At 41.9% G+C, this 13674-nt stretch overlaps 1 protein-coding gene across 1 annotated transcript in view; it reads left to right on the top strand.

Moving 5' to 3' along the window:
* The first annotated feature begins 249 nt into the window (after positions 1-249).
* klhdc8b (kelch domain containing 8B) overlaps positions 250-13674 on the top strand; it is a 114098-nt gene continuing 100673 nt past the window's right edge. Inside the window, exon 1 of the mRNA XM_070911025.1 lies at positions 250-640. Coding sequence (XP_070767126.1) covers positions 250-640 — 391 coding nt within the window. The remainder of the gene's footprint in view (positions 641-13674) is intronic.

Here is a 13674-nt window from a genome sequence, read left to right as displayed (position 1 = left end):
CACCCCTCTATCAAACCACCTTCCACTTCTTTTTATTGGCTCTTTCCCTCTGTGGACACAGGGGTTCAGACGGTCACTCAAACAGACAGAAACAAGCTTGTGCCTCGGCTTGTTTCTTCTGCTCTCGCTCAGTTTCCTTCCACCTTTGCGTGCCCCCTCACTCTACCCTATCCTGCTTCTTCTCCTCCTCTTCCTCCTCCCCGGCGCGGTGTGTGTGATGGTGTGTCCCCTCCTCTCGGTCCTGGAGACATGCCTGTGCAGGAGATGGCGGTGAGTCCTGTCAAGTCCCTGTACTGGGAGCAGTTCCCCCCCATGTCGCAGCGCCGCGTCTATTGCACTCCCGTCTACCACGAAGGCCTGCTCTATGTGCTGGGGGGCTGCAGCGAGACCGGCATGCCCCTGGACAGCGTCGAGGTCCTGGATGTAGAGAGCCAGACGTGGAGCCAGCTGCCGCCGCTGCCCACTGCGCGGGCTGGGGCCTCGGCTGTGGCGCTGGGGGGCCAGATGATGGTGCTCGGGGGCATGAATCAGCAGCAGACCCCGCTGGCCTCCGTGGAGATGTACCATCCCGACGAGGGCAAATGGGAGACGAGGGCCAGCCTGGGTCAGCCGTCCATGGGAGTCACCACTCTGGAGAAAGGTAAGAAAGTGAAATGTGTGTAACTGTGCTCTTCATACCAAATATGCAGCTACGCTCTCCTGAAGGCAGGTCACGCCTTGAGACTGTTGAGCCGATAATGAATGTGATGTGATTTTTCGTTGGACCGGGTCTGGTCCTCTTTGGGACGGTTGGTGTTGATAGTCTTCAGATAAAATCATATAGTGTGTAATACGTGAAGATTCCAAAATTAAGTCTTCAGATCCTGTCACTGCCAGTCGTTCTGATAAGGATTTTTTTAACATGTTTGATGTTTGCATTTGACATTGAGACATTAAATAAACAGCTTGATTGAAGTTAGCGTCGGGTCAGGTCAAGCTCACTCACTTTTTGGGCTCTTTTCCCCTGTTTTTTTGGCCTTTTCGGTGCAAATTGTGCTGCATATAAAAAGTGCAAGCTGCCAATTGCGATATTGCCTGCTGCAGGGTGAAGAGGTTGTGGCTGGGGTGGGTATTGTGTTTTAGTGTCCTTTGGGCTCTGCGCAGGCACCTCACCTCCCTGATATCACTGATGCTTGGTAGATGGGTACCAATGATGTTCTGGGCGGTTACCTACAGTACCACTGTAGCATTACTCCCAAGGCCAGGAGGTAGCCTTCATATCATTAGCTGGATGTTACAATATCAGAGTTAAAAGTAAGGTTAGCTAGCAGCTCTGATCTGCTTTTAATTGGATTTGGGGACGTTGCTAAACTCAGTTTGTCCCCAAATCTTTTTCTCATGCAAAGCATAAATCTGATCATTGGGTTATTGGTCCAAGTAACTTGTTATGAACGTCTCATCTTAAATCTCTTCTTATAATGCTAATGCTAACTACCTATGCTGCTATAAGAACAATGCTGCTCTTTTATTTCCATGTCTCCTACATGGATCATCAACTGAAGAAGCTAACGTTATTTTCTCGAGACATGTAGCTTCAGCCACAGTCTTTGTTGCATCATTACATGGCACCAAATGCATATTTAAGACCCCTTTGCAGGTTTCTAATTTTCACTCGAGCCAACCGGAAATGTTAAAAAGTCCGCTGGAGATTAAGTTTCCAACCAACTCGCTAAAGCTGATTAGCTAGCTGGCTACAGCTGATAAAATGTCTGACTAAGAAAGAGCAGAGAGGTTGCTTTTGCCCACCTCCGTCTTAAGTTAGAAACCAGGGAATTCCCTGAGTTATACAACTATACTCTTCGGGGTAAAATCTCCTTGGATGACTGGTAGATTGGTGGTATTTGTGAGTCAAGATATATGCTCTGTATATTAGTTATACACATACACATTAGGTGTTTACAATCTTTGTTTGACAGGTTTACTCAATTGTAGCGCTTGGAGACCACTTGATTTCCGCTCTGATATTCTCAATTTGTCCTGCCAAAAACTTCATGTAGGCTCATTAAGAACTGATTAGGTATGCAGCCGCTTTGACATATTCATAAGACTTTGAAACAACAACTGCAACAACAAACTGATTCCTCTGAAGTGGGGAAGTTAACTAATTAGCTTTTCATTTTGGGAGAAGCCCCTCCAGGCTTTTCAGTGACTGAAGCTGCTGAAGTGTCTCTCGAGTGGAAGCCGATCACATGTGATTAAAGCTGAGTGGCGCTGAGATCGATGGCTACTCACACAAGCCATGAAGCTGGTGCTTAGCTTGGGCTTAGGTTCAGTAAATATTGCAGTGAAGCCGTCCCAAGATTCTGATGATGTAAATGGTCAATAGGTTGCATGTGGGCGTTTGTGTGTGTGTCTACGGTGATATCTCTGTCTGTGTGTGTGCGTGCTTCCTCGCGTGCTTCAGCTGAATGTCAAACACGGCTCGTGTGGAAGAACCAGTGGTCACGCAGTCTACCTCCGCTGAATAAACATACTGGATTTAATGCTCATTCCCCAGGCGTGTGCAGGCTGTCTGAGGTTGTGTACGTTGGCACAGAGGAAGGGAGAGTCGTGAGAAAGTGAGGAGGAGAGAAGAGAGGAAGGAATGAAGCAAGAAAATGAACTGATCAGAGACCATTATAGGGGGAAAGATTTACCGCACACCTGTAGCCAAAAAGTCCAGAGAGATTTACACAATTCCTAAAAACACTAAACCCCATTCTCTGAACCCAGTGCTTAATGTCCTAAACCCATTTGTCGAATCATTCACTGCTTTGGCAAAACTCTAAACGCACTCTCACTCACTGAAACACATTTGGCACTTGCGATGCAAAATGGTAAACATGGACGGCAGAAGCTGAACGCAACTACAGCACAGTTTACAGTCATCGTTCACACACGACGACTCAAAAATTGTTCTCAAACCGATTGAATAGAATATAAGCCAGAAAGATGGAGAATCACGGCAAACCCAAAAATATATACAATATGGCTCAGCACACACAAGAATATAAGCCAGTTCAGAATATACAGGTGGGCACAAGTGAGTTGAATGTTGATACCACCAATGGATGGAAACAATGAGAGGCAGAGGAGGAAGAGTACGAGTCAAGGCTGAATCCGGCACACTAGAGGGCTTTTCCCCTTGTGTCCTGTGATGTAGACGAAGTCTTCTTTTTTTTAGCTGACAGTATACACAATACCTTATATTGTTTATATACTGACTCTCTGCCTGTATGATCTGAAAGCATTGTTGGATTTTGAGGCGACTGATTTCACCTGAAGAGTCAGAGGTTTTGTGAACGTAGTTTGAAGATTTGGCTTTGTGTTTACAGTTCTGAGAAAAGGGTGGAAGGTTTCAAGAAATGTATCTCAGCAATTGTAAAATATTGTATTGATAGACGGCTGAGGGCAGAAAATGAACAGAGAGAGAGAGAATAGAAGTTAGATAAACTTGATACACAAGTTCTTCCTCTCTGCAATTTCCTGTGTACCTCAGGCTGCATGCTGTTGCCGATCTGATAAACCGAGGAATCAATATCACCTTTTGAGGTAATAGAGACCGAGTGAGGGAATATTTCTGTGATATGCATTTTTATTCCATAAACGATTTCATACACAAGCTAAAATACTGAATCACATCCGTTTGATTCTTCCAGCATTTATGGGATGTTTTATCCAGTGCGTATCAAGCATTACATGACGTTGGATTAAAGGGTTATTACGTAAAACTCAACCTGATCTCACAGATATACGTGAAATGACCGCGACCTCTTGACACTGCATTACGTGGTGGTGACACGCAATGTGTTCAAATTACGTGTTGATTGGCCAATTGGGATCCTTCAACCTGATCGGGTTGGCAAAACTAGCTTATTTAGCTTAGTTTATAACCAGCTTATTTCCTGCAGTACAAACGCGAACGTAGAATTACTTCCAAGGCCGTGAGTTAGCATATCGTTAGCTAACTACATTATTATGTGGGGTTACAGGTCATGATAGAAAAGCCAGGTTCAGCACTGGCACATCCGCTATGTGGGAGCTCCTCTGGATGCTACTATGCTATATGTGTAGGCTAACGTTAGTTGATCTGTCCTGCTCTGTATTGGATTTGGGGAAGTTTACACCAGCAACCCGAAACAAACTTGTTAACCAATTACGTTATACAAATACATCGAGAACAATAAAGCATAAAACTAATCTGCGTCCAAATGTTTTACTAGAATTTAGCAGGTAAACAGGGTTATGGTAGTTTGATCTTACATTTTCCCTTATTATACTGTACTGTAACACCAAGGCTAACTAGCTACCCTGCAATGCAAGAACAATGCTGCTCTTTTATGTCTGTATAAGCAGCAGTATGTAGACATTAATTACGCATGGAGCTAATGTCAGATACAGAAGTTAGTTATAGCTAGCCAGCAAAATAAACGGTCGTTGGCTAGATATGAGAGGCTGCTTTTGTCTACATGTATCTGAGATCAAGGACCCAAGCACTTCGAATTCCGTGGTAAATCTGTAAACTGCATATGTGGTGCGCTAGAATGGAAAGCTTGAAAGGAAAGGGTCATTATCTTTAATACAGTGGCCATAATGCTAAAATGAGAGATTTTAAATTTTTAGTCTAAAAATGTAGTCTGATTCTGAGTCATAATTAAAGAACCTAAATTAAAGATTAAATTAAAGAGGGCCATATTCTTTTTTAGCAACACCTTTGTAATATTTTATGTTTAGTATCTCAGGTCTATATTTATAGTTGCCAAAGAGGACAGTGTTTTTCGTGAAACTATCACTGTGAAGTCTGTGGTGCGTTGTAATGAGCGCCGAGATGGGACATGCTTTCCGTCCAGAAACTAGTGCAGCAGAAGAGTTCTGCTGTAAAGCCTTGCAGTCAAAACGCTTCCCTAAGTGGGTGCTGTCACACTCATTAGAGAAAAACTCCCATTAGAGGAAAGCTTAACATTAACAGCTCAAACGCTTATGTTTTCATGTTCGGTGAGTGCTGCAGGAGAGATACACCGGAGTGCATTTTTCTCTCTTAGCAGTGGCAGTGTGAACAGGAAAATATACAGGAAATGCATACAAGACAGGCACCTCGTGTCGTTCATTTGCAATTATTTGTTTCATTCACACTGTTGCCAGTCTTCAGCAATTATGGAAGGAAGAAGATATTTTTTATAGTTAATAATCACCACCACCACCAGTAAGTTTGTTAAACCCAGTGTTAACCTGTGGAGGACTATGCCTGCTGCTGTACATGTTAATTAAGATTTACGTCACCCAATTGTTTATTACTACACGAAAGCTCTGCAGCATTATTACTGTAGAAACAGTACAATCCACTTGTGTGTGTATTGTGATATTTTGCTAAGCAACATGTCCATGTTATTCTCTGATGCCTTCTGCCATCTGTGTGACCAACGATATGACCGCTGTGTGTGGTGTGTTTATGTGTGTGGACTTCTGCATGTGTGGCCCCCTGATTGCTATATGCTGGTTGATAGTTATTGGCCACCACTAGCTGTTAGTGGAAATAGTAGAAAAACTTGCTTTAATTGGATACTGGACTTGACAGTACAAAGATTTTACTGCATGTGGACACCTACTACACTGTTCCCTGTAATATGTATGGTTACAGTTAACATCCTTGCTAAAGTTTCAGGATTTGTAACAAAACATTTGAGAAACCATTATCTCTGTGCACAGTCACATCTAAGACAGTTTGCCTGCAGCAGAGTCACGTGAAACTCCTACAGTTGCATCTGCCCTTAAGGGATACAGAATTTAAATGAGATTTCGGTGTGAGGCTGATGGAGGTGGAGAGCAGTGATGAGAGCGGTTGGGCACAGCATACTGTGCAAACTCGCGGCCTTTAAACCCCATTGCTTCATTTAAATAACAAGCCTAAGGAAACACAGATTGTGATGCAACAAAGTGTCCAGTGAATGAATTTAAACCCAGGGTGCCATGGTTACAGCTGGGATGTAACACCTCTGATGGACGATGTGAACATGTATTCTTTCCACAAGAAAGCACTTAAGTTGATCGTGTGTGTATGATTTTACTGCACGTTGACGGATGCTAATTGCACCTGTAAACCCGAACTCTAACCCACCTCCAAAATCTGGTGAACTGTAAAATGGATGCTTGGTTTTCTTATTATGTGTTAATTTGATAATAATATATAGATTAACACACTAATATATTATGTAATATTACATCATTTTTTAATAATAATATTTAATAATTTAATAATGTTTCTCAAATGTATGAAAGGAGAAAACATAAATGAAAAATCCATTGCATTTATACTGTGAGGTATCTATCCATTAAACTTTTATTTCATTTAAAGATTTTCATGGTCCCCAGAGGACGAATCCTACTGACTTGGTTATCTGACTTTTCCTCTGACTTTTCCTCCAGCGCCACCATGAGGTTGACATTTTTTGTTTTTCAATGAAATGTCTCAACAATTTTGGATGGAATGAATGAATTCAAAATGCTTCATACTTTATTCTCAGACAGTTTGCTGTCAGGATTATCAGTTCAGCACAGCTCACTAGTTTTATTTTGTGTTAACAAACAACAACAGTAGACTGATAAGGCAAGAGGGCATGCAATACGTCTTTACACTGCATTCACTGGAAGTGAGGAACAGCTCTGCTACTGACACTTTCAGACCCTTAGTATTGTTTTGGCATGTTTATTGTTGCTGGAGAGACCAGATTCATGAAAAGGAGGAGCAGTTGGAAGATGAAGGTCCCTAGCTAGATTCAAACCAAAGACGTCACGTTTTCATGGCATGCGCGTTGGTCCACTGATCCGGCAGAACACCCACAATCTGAGTGCCTACAGTGTTTACATCCTCCTACTGGTCCTGTCAAGCTGTCAGGGCCAGTATGTTTGCATGAATGTGTGTATGAAGACACAAGACTTACTGTAACTGGCGTAATGTTTACTCTGCCATAAACCAGGGATTATTTTAGTGTCAGAAAAAAAAAATCTGCTCCGTGACAAAGTCGATCACCACTTTAAGGACCCATTTAAGATGTAAAATGAGAGTGAAATATAATTGACCAAACGGGAAAAGGAAAGCACTGCTGGAGGAAACAATGTTTAAAACAGGAAACAGAAGCCCTTGAGAACCAAAGTAGAAAGTTCAATTTGAGGACTACCTGAAGGAATGGAAAAGGGGACATCCTGACATGTTATATGAACTTTTGGGCCACAAAGAACTAGGGCCGTCACACAGAGCTGGGCAAAACAAACAGCAGCGATGTAAGACTGGAAGGGTGAAAAGCTTCAAAGCGAGACAGGGCTTAATATTCGTCTTGCGGTTGTAACGAGGAAATGCTCAGATGGGCTGAAATGAAAAGGATATAAAATCAGCATTTTATGTCATGTCTTCTAGACTCTAGACCCACATTCTGCAAAAAGGTACATTTCCTAGAGTACGATCCATCGACCACCCCCAGCTGGTTTTGAGGAGAGACCACAACCACAAATTTCTAAATATATATAGTATGACAAACAACAAAGAATTAGTATACACAAAATAATAGACAGCCAGGAGGTCTGGCTTTTCCTAGTCTTAAAATTTATTATCTTGCCTTTATGCTCAGGCCTTCTAAAATGGTTTGATAAGGACGAGGACGTACAAAATTTAGTCAAAAAAAACACTTTTGTTTGACTGACTTTGGACCAATTATTGCACATTCAGTTCATATGTATTCATATAAGGAAACAAGTTAGCAGAATAGGTCAATGGGACGTACAGTGCCATATTTAGACACAATAATGTCCTTATTGATGGCAACCAGTTCAGACTTTTTTGATGAATGTGGCCATGGTCAGGATCTTAAAATTACTTTGAATTTGCGGTACCTTTATATGTATCTACAGCTACATATGGCAATGTGTACCAATGGTGTCCCCTGAAATCAGCCCTTGTCTCTTCATCCCTTACTGCATTTAAGGATTCAATCATTCAAAACTTGGTTTTGACTCACAATTACAAGACAAATGAAATAAAGCTGTAGGTTCTGTTGCTGAATGGGATGTGGATTTAAAAGTTACCATTTGTGTGGAGTAATGTTGTATAATAATAATTATTATTAGTATCAATCACTGCACTATAAGTTAATTCAAGTATCTTTTATCTAACATCAGGAAAAAGTTGCCAACTAAAAATGACTCAAAAGCACTTTGTGTTCAAAAGTCAGTTGGTACTTACATGCATACAATGTGGGAATGATCTAAGTGTACTCCTGTTGCTGCCATCCCCTCTGACATATTGAATAGTTCCACAAATCTTGTTACTAGACAATGAAACAGCTGTAAATCTATCTATTTTTTTTGGCAGGATTAACAGCAGCAAAAACAATTCTGGCTATGAGTCGGAAAGCCGCCCCATGATCTCAGCATATTTCAATGCAAACTGTCGTTTTATGATGTCTTAAAATAGACAGATTTTATTGTCCCCAAAGCGCGCGGGGGGGGGGGGGGTGTTTTTCCTCAGAGTGTGCATTATTCATTCCTGCAGAACATAGATACATTTACTAACAACACCGTGCAACATAAATACATGATGTTTAAACAGAATCTATTGAAGCCCCTGTCAAAAACTCAACTCTTTAAATCTTTCTTGAGTAAACAAAGTACATAAGGGAGGAGGTTACTATCTATCTAACTGTTGTTGTCCTAGATCTTGTACATTCAGCAGCAGTAGATAACTGCTATGTATTATATATGGAAATCGGGGTGTATGTGTACATAATATTCTAAGTTTGGCTTTGGCTGTTTTTTTCCCTTTCTTTTCTGTATCCAAGGGGTACAGGTGTGAGGAGGTCGGTGCATAGAGGCCTGTCTTCTACAGTAAAGACCTGAGACAGAGACGATGATACATCTCGTCTGTTTGTTCGCTTTTCTTCTTCTTTTATGAGACTTTTTGTGAATATAAATGTATCGAGTCTATGTTGCTTGTATGAGGGTACTGTTATATTCCTCGACCGCCTCCAAATTAAAAGGGAAAATGAAATTTAAAAAACTGGTAAAAAAAAAGATATTAAGGTTAAACAGGATTATTAAGTATTAAGAATAAAATTCCTTATTATTACTGCGTCTCGTATATAAACATGTTTATTTTCAGCTCATCATAGAAAAATAATTGAATTGATTGAATACTGTATGTGTGTAAATGTATTCCTACACTACCTGTTGGCACAAAGAACCAGCCGCATGTAAATCATGTTTATGAATGAATCAGAATCAGAATCAGAAATACTTTATTGATCCCCCGGGGGGGAAATTATGCAGTACCGGTGCTCCCATTCAAGAGTAGAAAGTAGCATAAATTTAGAAATGAGAGTATGTACAAAAATAAGATATAAAAAAAATAAGAAATAGAAAATAAAAAATATACACATTTACAATATTTAAGTGAAAAATACAAGAAAAAAATATATACAATAACGTATATACATACATATATATGTATGTATATATATATATATATATATATATGTATTGTACTGTTGCGTATGAATATATATGTATTGCACTGACATTTAAAGAGTAAGTAATGAGGTAGTGTATGGCAGTTGAACAGTCTGATGGCCGCAGGCAGGAATGATCTCCTGTGGCTCTCCGTTGTACATTTGGGAGGAATGAGTCTCCCACTGAAGCTGCTCTTGTGTCCGGCCAGTACGTCATGGAGAGGATGTGAGACATTGTCCAAGATGACCGGCAGCTTGGACAGCATCCTCCCTCTCTGACACCACCGTCAGAGAGTCCAGCTCCACCCCCCACAACGTCACTTGCCTTGCGGATCAGTTTGTTGAGTCCTAGACTCAGAGAACATCCTCAGCATAGTCCAGCAGATGTTGAAGGACCTCAACAGCTGCATGCTGGTCTGTCCTGCGCTTTATTTGGTTTCGGGAAATTTACAGTCCAGCAACCCCAAACCTGAGATAGTTTCACGTGTGCCAGTCTCATCAAGTCCTCATTATCAAGGCATTTTCTCTTGTATACGTTTGAAAATACAAAGCATAAATCCAATCTTTTGTGTTGCTTGTCCAAGTATATTTTTTAGAATTACGTTTTATTTATGATACTGTACTATTATACTAAAGGACTAACTAGCATTGCACCGCAATACAAGAAGAGGAGCTGGTCCCTATTTCCATGTCTTGCACATGGAAATCAGCAGAGGATGCTGACTTTTTCCCAGGGGCATGCAGTCTTTTAGCACGATATGGCTACTTCATCCTTTTACAGGGTTCTGGGTTTAAACAAGTCAACTGGAAACATTAAATTGTCAGCCAGAGAGTTTTCAGGCAACTCACAAAGCTGTTATCATTGTCAACTGCTGTGCCAATGCAGGTTGTGGGAATAATGGTCTCTCCCTAAGCTACATATGGTGGTCTTATTAGTGCTGGTGTTTGTCAGTATTTCCCCTGAACCCCTGTTGGTTCCCGACACCAAGGGGGTTGCTTCATATTTAGTCTTACAGTATATTTGGTCTTTATTATCTAAGATACACTTTTTGAATGAATATTGATTTTCCACAACGTGTTCATGCAGTGGCATCATTTTGGTTAATGAAGGAAATGGTAATATGTAAGTTTGTGTGTGTGTGTGACCAAAAGAAAGACAGTTCAGTGTGTGCCTTGAGCATGTGTTGGGATGTCAACATCCACACATTCTGCACTGATGTCTTCTGATGCCTCTGGTGACCCAGTGTGTGTGTGTGTGTGTGTCTTTCAGATGGTGGTCTGATGACATGTTTGACATGTCTTGGCCTTCTCTGTAGCCCTAGAGCCTCCCCTCCTCTCCTTCTGCTCCTCCTCTCCTCTCCTCTCCTCTCTCCTCCTCCCCTCTCCTCTCCTCTCTCCTCCCCTCCTCCTCCTCCTCAACTCCTCTCCTCCTCTTCTCTCTCCTCTCTCCTCTCCTCCCCTCCTCTCACCCCCTAGCTGTTTTCCTGTCTTTCTCTGCATTTCAGAAGCGACTGATCAAGCGAGCATTGCTGTTGCTTGGCAACAAGTGTGTGACTGCGGTGTTTGTTTTTAGACTAATCAGAGGGAGCGAGCAGATTAGTTGTAAATGTCTGTTTGTGCGTGTCAGGCAGAGCCACCGGCAAAATGTGTGTGTGTGTGCTCTCTTTGTTTTCTTAAGTTAGCAGCAGGTAGAGCATGCATTTGCCAGTGAGTGTGTGTCTGTGTGCATCATGTTGGTGTCTCTTATCCTCCAGTTCTGTTTTTTCATCCTTCATCATTAATCCCAAATGCTGCCGTACATCACAGCAATCCCCCATCCCTCTGCTCAAACGTTGGCCCACTTTCTGTTTGTCTCTGAGTTTTGGGTTTTGCCCTTTTATGCTGTCTCTCCCCTCACACCTCCTTTACTTCGCTCATGGATCAGCTCACGCCTCAGCAAACTGTGAGACACACTATTTTTCCTCTGGCTTAGATCGCTTTGCACAGGGACTTGAAACACAATAAACGCAGTCACCCACTGCTCCATTAGAATATCTAGCTGTTAATCCTCTGCAAGCCTTTAGACGAGCCACTTTTTAATTGCCGCTGTAGCATGACTCAGAAGTGTCACACTCCTACTGCACTGATGGGTATAATTTCCCTTTTTCCCTCTGATTAACGGCTGCTGCCCTCTCCTCAGTCAGCAGTCACCGTCTGTCTGTCAGCTGGCCTGACTGAGAAGTAACTGTTCCGCAGCGCTGTCAGGAAAGATATAAAGTATGTTTCTACAAGGAAAGAAGATAAAGGCACGCTGTAATGGCTTCAAAGTGGTGGAGGAGAGTGTTCTTTGGGGGGGGTGAAGTCAGTTACAAACCCTGGAAAGACTCCACTCTATCCTCTTGTGAGAGAGAAGAAGGTTTGAAGGCAGCTATACTGCAAATTTGCCTTATTAATACAGCACGGTAGTCGCCTCCGACTCTTAGAATTTAATTAGATATGTATGTTTTTACTTTCTTTGTGCTTCAGAACTTCCTGTGGCAACTTCCACATCTTTTCAGGTGTTTGCTTTTTCTTGAACCACCTATGGTGACCTGGTTTCTGGGCCCCTGGAGTGCATTATGCGAGAGTCTGCTTCATGCTGTAAAGTTCTCTGTAGTGTGATAGTGTGCTGGTCATGTGATGGATTTGTGACTTAGAAATGAATGAATAGTAAATATCTTCAGCTGCAGTAGTACCCTTTAAAATAAGAACAACTCCTTGGAAGAGCATGAGAGCAGCCTTTCCAGCTTCCTTATGTCGACACTGATGCAAATTCGGATTCTGTCTCTGCTGTTACATCTCTGTTAACAAAGTAAAGAAGTACTGGAGGACACAGCAGGACACAGAAAGATTCCTCCGCAGTTTCCGTGTATCTTCATCAGCGGTTTCTGTGTGTTCTTGCAATGGAAATTCAGGTAGCTATTCTACAGGGTTATCTAACGAGCTTTTAGTTTGCAGTGTGTCTCCTCAAAAGGTTTTTTTTTGGTAGCAGTCGGTTACAGCGCTGGAGTTTCCTCCCAGACCCGCTCCACTGATCACTTCCTCTTCTTTTGTGCATTTCAAATGGAGATCTATTGCAGTGGTATGAAAAGAAAACCCCACTCCTGCATCCTGTATACATCCTGCGTGGAGCCACTACTGTGTGTTGCAACACAAAATTCAAATTTCTTTCAACCAACTTATTACTCTGAGACGAAAGCAAAGAGGCATCACTATTTCAGCAAGCATGCAACAAACAGGATGCTGAGGTCCGCAGTACAGTAAAGGCTCAATTCGCTTTTTGGTTCATTTGTTTTTAAACAATATGAATATATGATAGTATATGCAGCAGCATTCTTCATGGACAACCTATAAATGCAAAATCCCCTTTATATGCTGTAGGAATGCCAATGATTAATCAATTATTGGATAACTGGCATGGATACTTTGCCTCACCGAGTTGTTGTCCGACAGCAGTCTGGTTTAGCTAGCTATCCAGAGGAAGCTACGGTGCTAACGTTCGACGCCAAAACAAAAGTCATGAACTTTGTGAGTGACATCGGCTCTTCAATTCTGGATCGATTCACAGATCGCAAACGCCGGTTAATACGTCGTTAAGAACATTATGTCGCAGCACCTGGACGGTTTACAGCGTGTCTTATCTAGTGCTTCATTTTCAAAGAAGAAAAGCGTTTAGGCACATTTTGGATTTAATAACTTAGTGCTGCTAATTAGCTTTAGCTCTTACGACATCACGTAAAGACTAAAGTTGGCAGAGTGGAGCACGCCCAACAACCAACACACACTGCAGCACTTTGCAAAGTGTTTCATTTCACAACACGCGCGCCTTTACAGCTGGAGCCAGGCAAGCCATGGTCTCTCCACTGCTGGAGACATGACGTTAGGGACAGCACAGCCGAGCTCTGCAGACCAACACCGACATGTAGCCACTGATGCTTGTCAGTAAATTACACTTTCATTGAATTATTCTCATACAGGCAGAAGACTGTAACATGCTTCCAAAACACTGCAGCTACATTCTCCCACAGACACTTTTCTATTCTTTTCAGTGGACTAAAACACGAGTGAATGATTTGGCACACTGGAGCCAAACACTGGAGTTAAACAGACAATGAAAGCTGTAGATTTAGACTAAAAACACACA

Source organism: Enoplosus armatus, chromosome 8 (genome assembly GCF_043641665.1).
Source record: "Enoplosus armatus isolate fEnoArm2 chromosome 8, fEnoArm2.hap1, whole genome shotgun sequence".
Classification (NCBI taxonomy): Eukaryota; Metazoa; Chordata; class Actinopteri; order Centrarchiformes; family Enoplosidae; genus Enoplosus; species Enoplosus armatus.
The sequence above is the reverse complement of the archived record's forward strand: the minus strand, read 5'-3'. Positions and strand labels throughout refer to the sequence as shown.